At 41.1% G+C, this 13,433-nt stretch overlaps 1 protein-coding gene across 1 annotated transcript in view; it reads right to left on the bottom strand.

Moving 5' to 3' along the window:
• Positions 1-321: 321 nt before the first annotated feature.
• PTH2R (parathyroid hormone 2 receptor) overlaps positions 322-13,433 on the bottom strand; it is a 377,187-nt gene continuing 364,075 nt past the window's right edge. Inside the window, exons 11-13 of the mRNA XM_063932706.1 lie at positions 8,858-8,996; positions 7,222-7,263; positions 322-5,519 (exon numbers count right to left, since the gene is read on the bottom strand). Of these exons, the coding sequence (XP_063788776.1) occupies positions 5,127-5,519; positions 7,222-7,263; positions 8,858-8,996 (574 nt within the window). The 3' untranslated portion in view covers positions 322-5,126. The remainder of the gene's footprint in view (positions 5,520-7,221; positions 7,264-8,857; positions 8,997-13,433) is intronic.

The raw sequence follows: 13,433 nt of genomic DNA, 5'->3' as shown, positions 1-13,433 counted from the left end.
TTATTTGTAAAGACTACTTGGTAATGAACCATCAGCGCTAACTATGAACATGTAAATATTTTAATATTTCATTAATTAAGTCTAACAGGCGTCACTCATACATGCACAACATGTGCCCACAACAGATAAATGCTGCGTTATGCCTCTTTTCGGTTACACACTGAGGTGTCCATTTTTGTGAAAAGTGTGCCCATTTTTGCGGGAAGAACATAAATGTATATCAAGATGGTGAAAAGACACGGGGGCAGATGTATTAAGCCTGGAGAATGGATAAAGAAGTGATAAAGCAGTAATAAGTGCAAGGTGATAACGCACCAGCCAATCAGCTCATAACTGTTAATTTACATATTGAGTGGCTGGTGCGTTACCACCTTGCACTTATCACTGCTTTATGAATTCGTTTTCACTTCTCCAGGTTTAATAACATCTTTACATTACCGAAAGTGCCAATTTTTTGCCGATTTAGCTACGAAATGTAAAGCTGCTATTTTTTAAGGGCATACCCAGCATGGTTTTATATATTAACAAGAAAAATTAAAAAGTTTTCCCCAGCACACCATGACTTGATTGAATACTACACTGTGATTTTTCTTGTTACTTCCAACTGAGAGTTTTGTAGCAGCTCAAAAGTCAATACTATTGTGAAATCCCACAGGAGGGAGAAAGCTGACTCTCTATATATTTTCTCAGTAAGGACTGTACTAAAAGACTGTGCTTTTTCCAAACCAACTACTAATTGGCCGGCACTGCATGCAGATTACTAACCCATTAAAAACCAACCAGCAATAGCTGATATATATTGATTTTATTGTATTTTATTACTGTATTGTATTTTCTTGTTAATGTCTATCTAATGTATGTCTTTTAATAAATTAATTATTAAACCAGCAGCATATAACAAAATATATAAATTTCTTTCTGTGCGCTCACACAGAAAATATTTCTTTTGATTGAATACTACATAATAGAAAATTCAGAGATCTTAGTTACATATTTTTGCAAATATATGGTTAAGCCACCGGACCTTGGCAAGGTTTCTGTGATACTGGTGGTCCCTAACACTGCATGATAACAGCATCCACTCTGGGTCATATAACTGCTTGTTGTCATGCCAACAAGAAAGTGGCATGACAACAAAGCATTATATGACCCAGAGTGGGTGCTGTGAATCAGGGCGATAATCAAGATCTCCAGACAAAGAGGGAAGGAGGGCACCTAATGCATTTCATCGCCAAGAATTTGTCAGGGGCCCTGTGCATAATTTGCCATACAGTATATTCAAAAAGAAAAATGAACCCAGTCTTGGTGCCTCTAAGAAGTACAGTAAAATGTTTAAACTATCTAAGAGGCCAGTACCAAATTCGGAGTTCATTACTCTGAACTTTAAAGTGATTTTGTAAATACTTTTCCCCTTTCTCATTTTCATATGCACCTGAAGTTTTGCAATAATTCCATTCCCATTTTCCCACATGCCAAAACATATCATTTGGAAAGACACCATTTATGTGTAAACATACACAGATAGGCACATTTGCACAAATCTACAGTACATATGCAGCAGCAGATGATATTTTGCAAGTAGCTATTAATAAAGTGTCTTCAAATGGTATTAAATAATAGAAAAAATAGTTCATTACAATCATTCAAAATGGCATTAAGGGTCATAGCATTAAGCATTAATGTCCCAATATACAGCATGTCTTCCTAAGGTATATTTTTTTAACATTTTATTAATTTTTATTAACAAAATTCACCATACATATACACACATGCTAGGGATGAACACTGATTCCTGATAGTTCAGAGAGAATGAGATTTACGCCTGATGCTTCACGATTTTTGAGACAGGATGTACAGTATTGGTAGAAGTGATCCAAAAATGACAATGTGTAAGCAGTGATATCCTAACCGTTCCCTGGCACCTCCTGTCCCACTGCCCATGTGGGAAGTTTTTTTAATCTTAACTTACATGCACGGTTTTCCTGCTGCACTAACTGTACCAAAATAATATCAATCTTGGGGAAGACCGATATTGTTTCCTCAATTACATTCTTTTTTTAATTACAGACATGATGATCCCAACTTGATCTGACAGATCTATATGGGTCCACCAATTGGCCATCACTAACACACGCAAACACACACACACACACACACACACACACACACACACACACACACACACACACACACACACACACACACCTATATGCACATTATATATATTTATATATACATAAATATATATAGATAAATATGTGTATCAATATAGCTATATATAATAAACATAAATCTGGTCTTTTGTTAGTGCACTTTTGCAAATGCAAATATAATGGGACTATGGGGCATATTTATCAAAGCTTACAGAGAGATAAAGTGGAGAGAGGATCTGTATAGTACCAACCAATCAGCTCCTAACTGCCATGTTACTGGCTGTGTTTGAAAAATGACAGTTAGAAGCTGGTTGATTGGTAATTTATCTCTCTGTAAGCTTTGATACATATGCCCCTCAGTCAGTAGCAATATCTAAAAAAATATGTATGCAACTGCTCTATGTTTTGTATTTGTCACGTGATTGACACAAAGTTGTGGTTTTATGTAAACATTTTTGATTTACTTATTATTTCTGAACTTGGCTGATTCAGAGCTGTATGCAAACCCAATGGTTTACGTACATCTCCAATGTTTTCTGTACTGAGCTTGCGCAGAATGGATCCTGCATCGTTGGACACATTGCCCCTTAAGACGCAGCCTGATTGACAGGCTGTGGTTGTGAGGGGTGGGAAGGGGTGTGGCAAATGGAAGCATTTCCCAAAATGGAGGATTTTCACCTCCATTTTGTGGGAGTGCCAAGACCAGTGTCTGTGTCTACCAATGCAGATTTCAAACTGAGGGTTGCTCAGATGGCCGCTGCTCAAGCACAGTGATCCGCTGTTAGTAACTGATTGGTTGCTTTGGGCAACTTCTCCACTTTATCTCTCTCCAAGCCTTGACACATCCCTCCCCCCTTAGTGATGTTGTATTATCTGCTGCCTTGTGAGAAACCTATTATGCATTGGCTGTTTTGGTTGATTCTTCTTTTTTAACCTGTCTTTGATTTCCCATTTTCCTGACCTTTACCGACTTACTGATTTCTTTCAGTCTGCCACCTGCCCTTAGCTTGGCACACAACGTGATTATCTTGTCATGTGACAAAATAATCAAGTACCTGTATACGCACAGTCGCGTCACATTATAATGACCACCTCCTACATCTGACATCGGCAGTGCGTAGCCCATGAAGTACGTCATGTGTCATGCACTGGCTTGGTGGGTATATAAGGTGGACGACAGGCTGTATGCACCCATAACACTCGTTGCTGTTATGGGTAAAAGGGGTGATTTATCCGAGTTGCAAAAAGGGATGATTATCGGCTTTCAGGCCAAGGTTAGCAGTATCTCTGACACAGCGCAGTTTGTGAACTGTTTGCATGTTGCTGTGGTGACGGTGTACCGTGACTGGTAAATGGCACCATGGCAAATAACCAACGTGGAAACTGCAAAGCACCACGTGCCATTGACGTGAGAGGTGAGCATCAGCTACAAAGGTGCGTGAGGGCCGACCAACACAATACAGTGGAGCAGCTCACCGTCAGAATGAACCTGGGGGCTATCAGACGTGTTAAAGTAGAAACCGAGAGAAATAGGCCATGTATGTTACAGGAATGGGACACAGGACATGTATTCTAGAATATGAAACACGTTTTTAATCTTAGATGCGCGTGGACCCTTTGTCTTGGTTCTCAATCACCGTCATGTTTTGGTTTTGCTAAACCACAGTCAAGTGTTTTGGTTTTGGACACCTGAAATCACAAGGGGGGGGGGGGGGGGGGGGACTTACATGCTATCCAAAACCCAAAAATTCATTTTTTTTTAATCCAAGCTCTGAAATCTACGGAAAACCCAACTCAGGACTCGATTCACTCAGACCCTCAAAATTGATCCAAACTCGGTTCTACTCAGATCCCCAAATTTAGTGTGTGTTCAGTTTTCAACAAAACCAAACTGTTCACCTCTAATTTTAACATGTTATTCTTTTAATAAGTTGTTCCTTCCATATTTATGTTGCAGAGATGTACTGTAACTGCAAAGCTGGGATGTTTGCATTAAAATTGTATTTACCATTTATGAAGGGACAGCAATGGTATCATATGGTTTGTGGGTATTCTGTTATCTATATGAATTAAATTAGAACTCTTACTCTATATTGCAACCAAGCTATCCAAGTTACATTCCGGTATTTACGTTTCCAGTGTAATTTTGCCCTGAGATATTAAGGTTTTTATTTTATTATGTTTTTATTGATTGATTCTTTTAATTAATGTATATTTTTTTCCATAAAGATCTAAGGGGAGGTGTCTAAAACTTTGAAGAGAGATAAAGTGAAGAGAGATAATGTACCAACCAATCAGCTCCTAAATGTAAATTTTCCAACAGCCTGTAACATGGAAATTAGGAGCTGATTGATAGTGGAAGCTCCAGAATTTGGGTTACAGCACAATCTAAAATTCAATTAGGCGAGCCACTACCAACTGCCACTCTAAACGCTGCCAAACATCTTAAGGTGGGATTCACTGGCACTTGGTCTTCTCCCCACTTTATCTCTCTCCAAGTTTTGATATGTCTCTTCCGTTCAATCAAGGTTACCCATCTTTCGGAGCCCTTCGACATTATTAATTTAATCTATGTTTTCAAAAATAGTGTTAATGAAGTATTAATTACATTTTATTTAAAGCTTTGAAAATACAACAATGTAAACTGAACTTAACATTTCAACCAATGTTATAGAGCTATTTATATGTAGCACATATTTTCCCTTTACAATGCTGACAGAGAGAATAGTGTATTCTAAGCTGCTGTACGTATGACCTACAGTAGCGACTTTACATTTTGGGTTCCCTCTAATATGATGTCTTGAGAAACACTTTTCCACATTCTTTCTTGTGCTCAATATCAGTCTTTGCAAATGCTCCTTCGTTACTGAATCATGCTGAAATGATCATAAGAAGGCAAACTGTCAGTATGAAAAAAAAAGGTCTACCCGTTTTAGGTTAAAAATCCTAAGGACCGCATTTTGATGCAGTCAATTACAATGTTTCTTCTAGCACATTCCTGTTGACCTCTGCCGCTGTGCTCACTTGCACTGGCCGTAGTGTTTCTTTCAGAGATATATCGTCCACCTGCTTCTCCTCCTCGTTGGCCTCTTCCTGGATCCACTGCGGCAAACAGTCTTGATCGGAATTACTTCTGACATACCCAGGCAAATTCATGTGCCCGTCAACTTGTTTGCCAACACTTCGACTGACTTTACCGGAGATCAGTATCATGCGAGAGCTGGTTACCATTTGTGACTGGCTGCTTGTGCTTTGCGTCATGTTTGTCAGGACGGAACCGTACCTGAAGTTACCACAGTGTGTTGTGCTCTTCCAGTCAAAGGCAAGGTTCCATCTAGTCCAGGTTTTCTTAATCTCTGTCTGAACCTAGTGGCATGAAAAATAAAAAAATTGAAGCTGTTTGACATGGTAAGTAGTCATTATGGTGACATATAGTACTGTACGTCAACACTTAGAATGCCAACATGGTCAAAATGTCCACAGTGAACTTGATGACATTCACAATGTCAACAGTACATGGTGGGGTTAGGGTTAGGCAGTGGTTAGGGACGGGTTAAGACTTACATACTGTAAAAATTGTATGGCAACATGTGACTGTTGACATGCAGAATGTCAACATCATTACCATATCAACATTATGCATACCGACAAGTCACATGTCAACAAAAGATCCAAGTGGACATTCTGAATGTCAACAGTCAGATCATGTCAACATTCTGGTGTCAACTTTCTGAATGCAAGTGTTTTGTACAACACCACTTTACCATAAATCTGCTTTCAGCTTAATGCAGTAAATTGCTACGTGGTGACTTAGGGGTCCATTTACTAAAGCCTTGGATGGAGATAAAGTGAACGGAGATAAAGTACCAGCCAATCAGCATCTAACTGCCATGTCACAGGCTGGTTGTGAAAAATAACAGGAGCTGATTGGCTGGTACTTTATCTCTATTCACGGCTTAGTAAATAGACCCCTCAAGCTTTAGAAAGCTCCACAGAACTATAAAATACAAGCCACATCCATAAGCGCAAAAGAGAAGAATATTGTCAAGAATGCTATTTTTTTTCATTTAAAAATTCCTAAATGTTCTATTAGGTAACACATTTAAATGTAAAACAAGTTGGAAATGGTGATTGTCTATGATATATTTCATCTACCTAATACTCATGCAATAATGTTTTTTTCTTTTAACACACTTATAAAGACCATATTGTTCCATTTTGAATTAGGCATTATATAAGCAAATAAAAAGTTAACCAATAATGATCAATTAATTCTCCTAATTCAAATATATAGGACAGTGACCATAAAGGTGCCTGTAGCCAAGGAGACAGTGTCATTATCCAGCAAGAAAATGGTTCATTAGCAAACAGTAGCATGCAATTAAATGTTACTTAAATGAATTAACCACGTTCATAAAAGCATTTGTTTTTACAGTCAAATATTTTAATATTTTTATTTATGCTACAAGACTAAAATAATATGGGCACCCAAACAACACACCCCTACAGTACAGTATGCGCTTGTAGAACATCTCATTCTTAAACCAATAGCAGAAATATGTAGTCAGTCCCCTCTTTGCTACCATAAAATGCTCCTCTCTCCTGGGGAGGCCCATCACTACTGTAGATCTTGGGGCATGGCTGTAGGGATTCATATTCATTCAGCCACAAGAGCATTGGTTAGGCACTGATGTGGGATAATAAAGCCTGGCTCACCTTCTCCCATAAAGACCTTTCATACATTTACCCCTCAGAGAGATACACCGGGATCCCGATGTGGAAGAAGCCAACACAGGTGAGTAATTGGTGTTCTCCCCTCTCCGCAACCCCCTAACCCTCCTTACCTGCAGCCTAACCCTAACCAACCCCTTGGTGCCAAACCCTAACCACCCCCCAGAGGTGCCTAAACCTAACCCAGTGTCCCCGCTGCCTAAACCTAACCAAGCAAAAGGTGCATCCAATGCTCGGCAGCTGCGATGTAAGTGCGTTTGGTTTTAGTGTATTACAGCAGCATGCAACTGATAAAAAGGATCTGGATTATAAATTCATCCTTTTACACAGGACTCACCTCACCGTTGCAGTAACAATAGATTATTGAGACAAAGAAACCCTGTGGAGAATAAGCAAATACTCAATTAGGAGGGGAAATATAGAAAATACAGGGTTTTTCCTTTTTTTGACCTACAGTAGTTTCCTTAGGAGTGTTTCCCAACCTCAGTCCACAGCGCAAACTAACAGTCCAGGTTTCAGGGATACAGTAGCTATTCTTGAGAACAGGTGACTTAATTAGTAACTCAGTTATTTTGATTTAGCCATTTGTGCACAAGGAGGGATTTACTCAAAACCCGGACTGTGGACGTGACTTGAGGACCAAGGTTGGGAAACACTGGCACAGATGGTTAAATCAAAATAGCTGACATGCTGTACTAATTAAGTCACCTGAGCTTAAGCATGGCTATCCTACGTTTTTAAAGAATAAAATGACCAGGGGTCAGTTGTGCAATCAGTTGCTGGGAAAGATGGTGATGAAAATCTTGAAGGCTTGGAATGAAATGTAATATTTTTATGATTCAGGCAAAATGCCTTTTGTTGGAATGATATAAACTCCAAATATGGGGAAGGAGCCAGAACATAATCATAATATTATAATTTTATCATTGTGAAATTTATATAGGCTTACCATACTACTATATATATATATATATATATATATATATATACTAGCTGTTCTACCCGTTCTTTGCACGGGAGTTTCTGATTTTCACAGTTGTAAATATAAATGAGTTTTAACAAATATGGTAAATCTATAGAGATGTAAATTTGAGACGTCTTAATGTAAGTAAATATTAATCCATGGTTCTTGGCGTTCCCCGAGGAGCACCTATAGCAGATACAGTAAAAAGTGACAGGAGCATTATTGTAGTTTATTAAATTCTACACACTGTAGGTCCAATCAAAATTTTAATTTGATTGTCCGTTTGGGCGTTATCCTTCACGCAACTCAAGCTACGCATCAGTAATGATGTCATTATGTCAACCCCCTTTTCATCCCCTTAGGGGAGGTTTATTAAAATTCTAATTATGTCATTTTTCTATTTCCCACCTGAAGAATACCTGTGTTACATATCATCTTCCTAACGTATCGGGAAGGAAGAGAATTAGTGATCAGTCAGTCAGTGAATGAGTGAGGGCTTTTGCATTTTTATAGTTTATTAAATTCTACCCACTGGAGGTGCAATCCAAATTTTAATTTGATTGTCCATTTGGGTGTTATCATTCACGCAACGCAAGCCATGCATCAGTAATGATGTCATTATGTCACACACCCCCATTCCTTCCCTTAAGTGCGGGATTGTTAAAATTCTAATTATGTAGTTTTCCTATTTCCCACCAGAAGAATACCTATGTTACATTTCATCTTCCTAACATATCTGGAAGTAAGAGAATTAGTGATGAGTCAGTCAGTGAGTGTGTGAGGGTTTTCGCACACACACACACACGCACACACACACACACACACACACACACACACACACACACACACACACACACACACACACACATATACTTAAGGGGGTAAGTATTAAACAAAAAAAAATTGTGCACAGTACCACATGGTCACTTTGCGAATGGTATGTGAAGGTACCACTGGCGCCAATCTGTCAAGCTGCAGTACAAATATATACTGGAATATACACCCTCACCTGAAATGAGTTGAAGAATAGTTCAAAGTGCATCCGAATCTCCCAGGCAAGACCAGTAAATGTGTGCGGCAGGCACACAAATACAATGTAATGGACACCAAACACTAAGATAAGTACCAGCGTGGATTTTGCCAGTTTCCTGATAACAAAAGAAGAAATGCATACTGTAATTAATTTTATGAACCCTGAAAGATAAACTGCTCACGTCAATGCCGTATACTTTGGTGTAAAAAGAACAATTGTTGATAAAAAAAACTATTTGATTTGGGACCCAGGCACAGGGTCAGGGTTAGAATGTATGGGGATAGTCACATTTAGGGCGAGGTTTAGGATTAGGAATAAATGTCAACACAAAAAACATGCCGACATGCTTCAAGTTGACAATTGGACGATATTGACATATACACCATACCGTACCCAGTGATCACATATTAAATACAGAGAAACAAAAAGTTTGCTCAGAAAAGTGGGTTTCCAAGTACGTAAGGTGTTCTAGACACGTAAGGGTTGACACATAGTTGAACGTACGTCCATTTGCAGAACGTATCTTCAGTGAGTTGGGGCCAGTGGTGCCGAGAGAGGGGGGGGGGGGGAGGGTACAAATTACCCAGGCCCAGGTCTGATGGAGGGACCCAGTAAGGGCCTGGGCCCACTTCCCTTTTCCTGGTGGCAGCAGCTGTAGCTCTTCTCCTCGGGATCCGGTCTGAAGATCGACAGTGTCTAGGTCGACAATGTTTAGGTCGACCACTATAGGTCGACAGTCACTAGGTCGACATGGATGGAAGGTCGACAGGGTTTCTAGGTCGACATGTGCTAGGTCGACAGGTCTAAAGGTCGACATACGTTTTTCACATTTTTTTTCTTTTTTTGAATTTTTTCATACTTAACGATCCACGTGGACTACGATTGGAACGGTAAAGTGTGCCGAGCGAAGCGGTAGCGGAGCGAAGGCACCATGCCCGAAGCATGGCGAGCATAGCGAGCCATGCGAGGGGACGCGGTGCACTAATTTGGGATCCCGGTCACTCTACAAAGAAAACGAAAAAAAAAAAAATCCTCATGTCGACCTTTAGACCTGTCGACCTAGCACATGTCGACCTAGAAACCCTGTCGACCTTCCATCCATGTCAACCTAGTGACTGTCGACCTATAGTGGTCGACCTAAACATTGTCGACCTAGACACTGTCGATTTGATGAACCGCACCCCTTCTCCTCAGCCCAGCACATGTTGCTGTGTGCTGGGCTGCAGTGTGGTCATGTGATCAGACAAATGCGCATTATGAAGGCCTGGACTGTTTGGAGTTTTATATTTTGTACCTAGTACAGGGTAGTTACATAAAATAACTAGTGGTAAAGAAAGATTACACAGGTGTGGCCTCATCTGGAAACGCCTACAATTCTGAATACTGTATGGGTGAGTATTCGCATTTGTTCCATGCACGCTTATTATTTCCCAATTTACTCTGCTTCAGGCCGGTAACTCCTTATGGGAAAACCGGACTGTACAATGGGGGTCATTCCGAGTTGATCGTTCGCTGCCGATTTTCGCAGCACAGCGATCAGGTGAAAAAATTGCATTTATGCATATGCCCCGCAAGGTGCACGTGCGACGTACGGGTACAAAGTCTTTGTGGCTGTGCACAGGTTCTAGCGAAGTTTTCCTTCGTACTGACGGCCGCAAGAAGATTGGCAGGAAGGGGGTGTTTCTGGGTGTCAACTGACCGTTTTCAGGGAGTGTTTGCAAAAACGCAAGCGTGTCTGAAAAAATGCAGGCATGTCTGAAAAAATGCAGGCGTGGCTGGGCGGATGCTGGGTGGGTGTATGACGTCAAACCCGGACACGAATAGGCTGAAGTGATCCCAAGCGCTGAGTAGGTTCAGAGCTACTCTGAAACTGCACAAACCTTTTTTTGCAGAGCTCGGCTGCACAAGCGTTCGCACTTCTGCTAAGCTAAAATACACTCCCCAGTGGGCGGCGGCATAGCATTTGCACGGCTGCTAAAACTAGCTAGCGAGCGATCAACTCGGAATGACCCCCAATGGGAAGAACTTTGAACAATCTTTAAAAGCAGATTATACAGTCATCAAAAGGTTGCTTTTAGGCTAAATGATCCAGACGTAGAAAGGATGTTCTTACTGCAAAAAAAAACATTTCATCCTAAAGAGTCTTGTTGAAAAAATGAAAAATGTTCATTTTTTTTTTTTTTTTTTTTTTTTTTTTTTATATTAGTCAGGGTTAAGCTAATATGTATTGTATGTGATAGCGAAGCTTTCCCACTCTCCAGCCAGCATCCCTGAACTAATAGAACTGGCAGAACAATCAACAGTTTCCTGTAAATTATTCCTAGTAGAATCGTCACTTGGGAATTCTCTCATTGATATCCTGTTAATGTTTTTCATTTCTTCTAAAGACCAGTCAGCGTTGCCGGATATTATTTTCTATTACCGCCAGCTTGTTAATAAGCTACTTTATGCTAACAGCCTTATTTCCAAGATGTACTATTTATTTATTCACTTATTTATAGCAAGGTGGAGAGAAATGAAAGTTACTACAGGTTGAGTATCCCATATCCAAATATTCCGAAATACGGAATATTCCGAAATACGGACTTTTTTGAGTGAGAGTGAGATAATGAAACCTTTGTTTTTTGATGGCTCAATGTGCACAAACTTTGTTTAATACACAAAGTTATTAAAAATATTGTATTAAATGACCTTCAGGCTATAAGGTGTATATGAAACATAAATGAATTGTGTGACTTTAGATACACTTTGTTTAATGCACAAAGTTATAAAAAATATTGGCTAAAATCACCTTCAGTCTGTGTGTATAAGGTATATATGAAACATAAATGCATCCTGTGCTTAGACTTGGGACCCATCACCATGATATCTCATTATGGTATGCAATTATTCCAAAATACGGAAAAATCCTATATCCAAAATACCTCTGGTCCCAAGCATTTTGGATAAGGGATACTCAACCTGTATATGAAAGCAGTTACATTTACCGACATCCTTACTCTGATGTGCAGTGGTGGTTGGGGTGCAGGACCAGGTCAGGGGCTTTTTGCGCCCCGGGCGGCAATAGGGGGCATGGCTTCATACAGGGGGCGTGGTCAATTACGCCCCTTGTACAGTGGTAGCGCCGCTGAAATGATGTGCGGTGCGCAATGACGTCATCGCGCACCGCACAGTAAAGGTCCTCGCCACGAAGGGAAACTAGACGCGTAGCGTCTAGTTTCCCTTCACAGCGGGCAGAGGGACACAGCGGGCAGCCCTGGGGCAGCACCCTCCAGATGCCGCCGGCACCCTATGGATGGCGCCGGCACCCTCCGGAAGGCGGCGCCCCGGGCAAAAGTCCCGCTTGCCCGTGGCAAGATCCGCTACTGCTGGGGTCCATAGGGAAGGTATTTTTATATTCTGTCTTTAAGAGGGTAATTCAGAGTTGATTGTGTATGTGCTAAATTTTGCACATCTATGATCATTTACTGTGACATGTGGGGGGACGCCCAGCACAGGGCTAGTCCACCCCGCATGTCAGGCCCTACCCCCGTCACCCCCGTACAGGTACAAAAGCATCACCCGGCGGTGGTGCTATTGCTTTTGTATCTGGTGAGTAGCTCCCTACTTGCACAGCTCCTGCACCCTGGCAGAGCACTACCTGCCATGTTCCGGGTTGCAGCGGCTGTGTGTGACGTCATGCAGCCGCAGTGGCCCACCCATCCAACAGTCAAGACACGCCTCCGCTGTCCAGACTGCGCCCCACCAATGGCGTTCTAATGCCGTTGGCACGCCCCCTCCTGCCCCGCGGCCACCTCTGCCGGGCAATCAGGCAGAAGCGATCGCAGCCAGTGAGATGCTGATAGCTCACTAGGCTTCCCGGAATTGCAGTCCGAATTACCCCCAAAGTTACTCTGCAAACTCTGTTTGTTCTGTATTTAATTAAATGACTTCAGCCAATCAATTAGTAATCTAAACATTTCACATTTAAGCCTCTGTTAAGAGAAATCACTCTGCAGGGTTTAATTTCATTAGCATGTGAAGGCAGAATTAATTTAATTAGTTCTGAAATACTGTACAGTCCATTCAGAATACAAAACAACAATTGCTTTAATTCACTGACTTTTCCCCCCCGTTTTCTTTAAAATCATTAGGGTTTGCACATAAGGGGTCTTTATTGTATGATTTTTATACCCTGCCCTCTAACTACTTTGTTTTCCAGCTTGCAGCATATAGTATTTATAGATCTTTAGCAGACTGATATAATATACTGTACAATATATACTGAACTGATTTTTTTTCATACCACTTCCAAAAGGGAAGTAGTTGGCAACCAGAATACCGGCGCTGGAATCCTGAACATAAGTATTGTAGGGAGGGTTAGGGTTAGGTTGCAGGGCGGAGGGTTAAGATCAGGCTGCAAGGGGGGAGGGAGGGTTAGGGTTAGGCTGCATGGAGGAGGGTTAGGCTGCAGTGAGGAGGGAGGGTTAGGGTTAGGTTGCAGGGCGGAGGGTTAAGATCAGGCTGCAAGGGGGGAGGGAGGGTTAGGGTTAGGCTGCAGGGCGGAGGGTTA

This window comes from Pseudophryne corroboree, chromosome 7 (assembly GCF_028390025.1).
Source record: "Pseudophryne corroboree isolate aPseCor3 chromosome 7, aPseCor3.hap2, whole genome shotgun sequence".
In the NCBI taxonomy this organism is placed as follows: Eukaryota; Metazoa; Chordata; class Amphibia; order Anura; family Myobatrachidae; genus Pseudophryne; species Pseudophryne corroboree.
The sequence above is the reverse complement of the archived record's forward strand: the minus strand, read 5'-3'. Positions and strand labels throughout refer to the sequence as shown.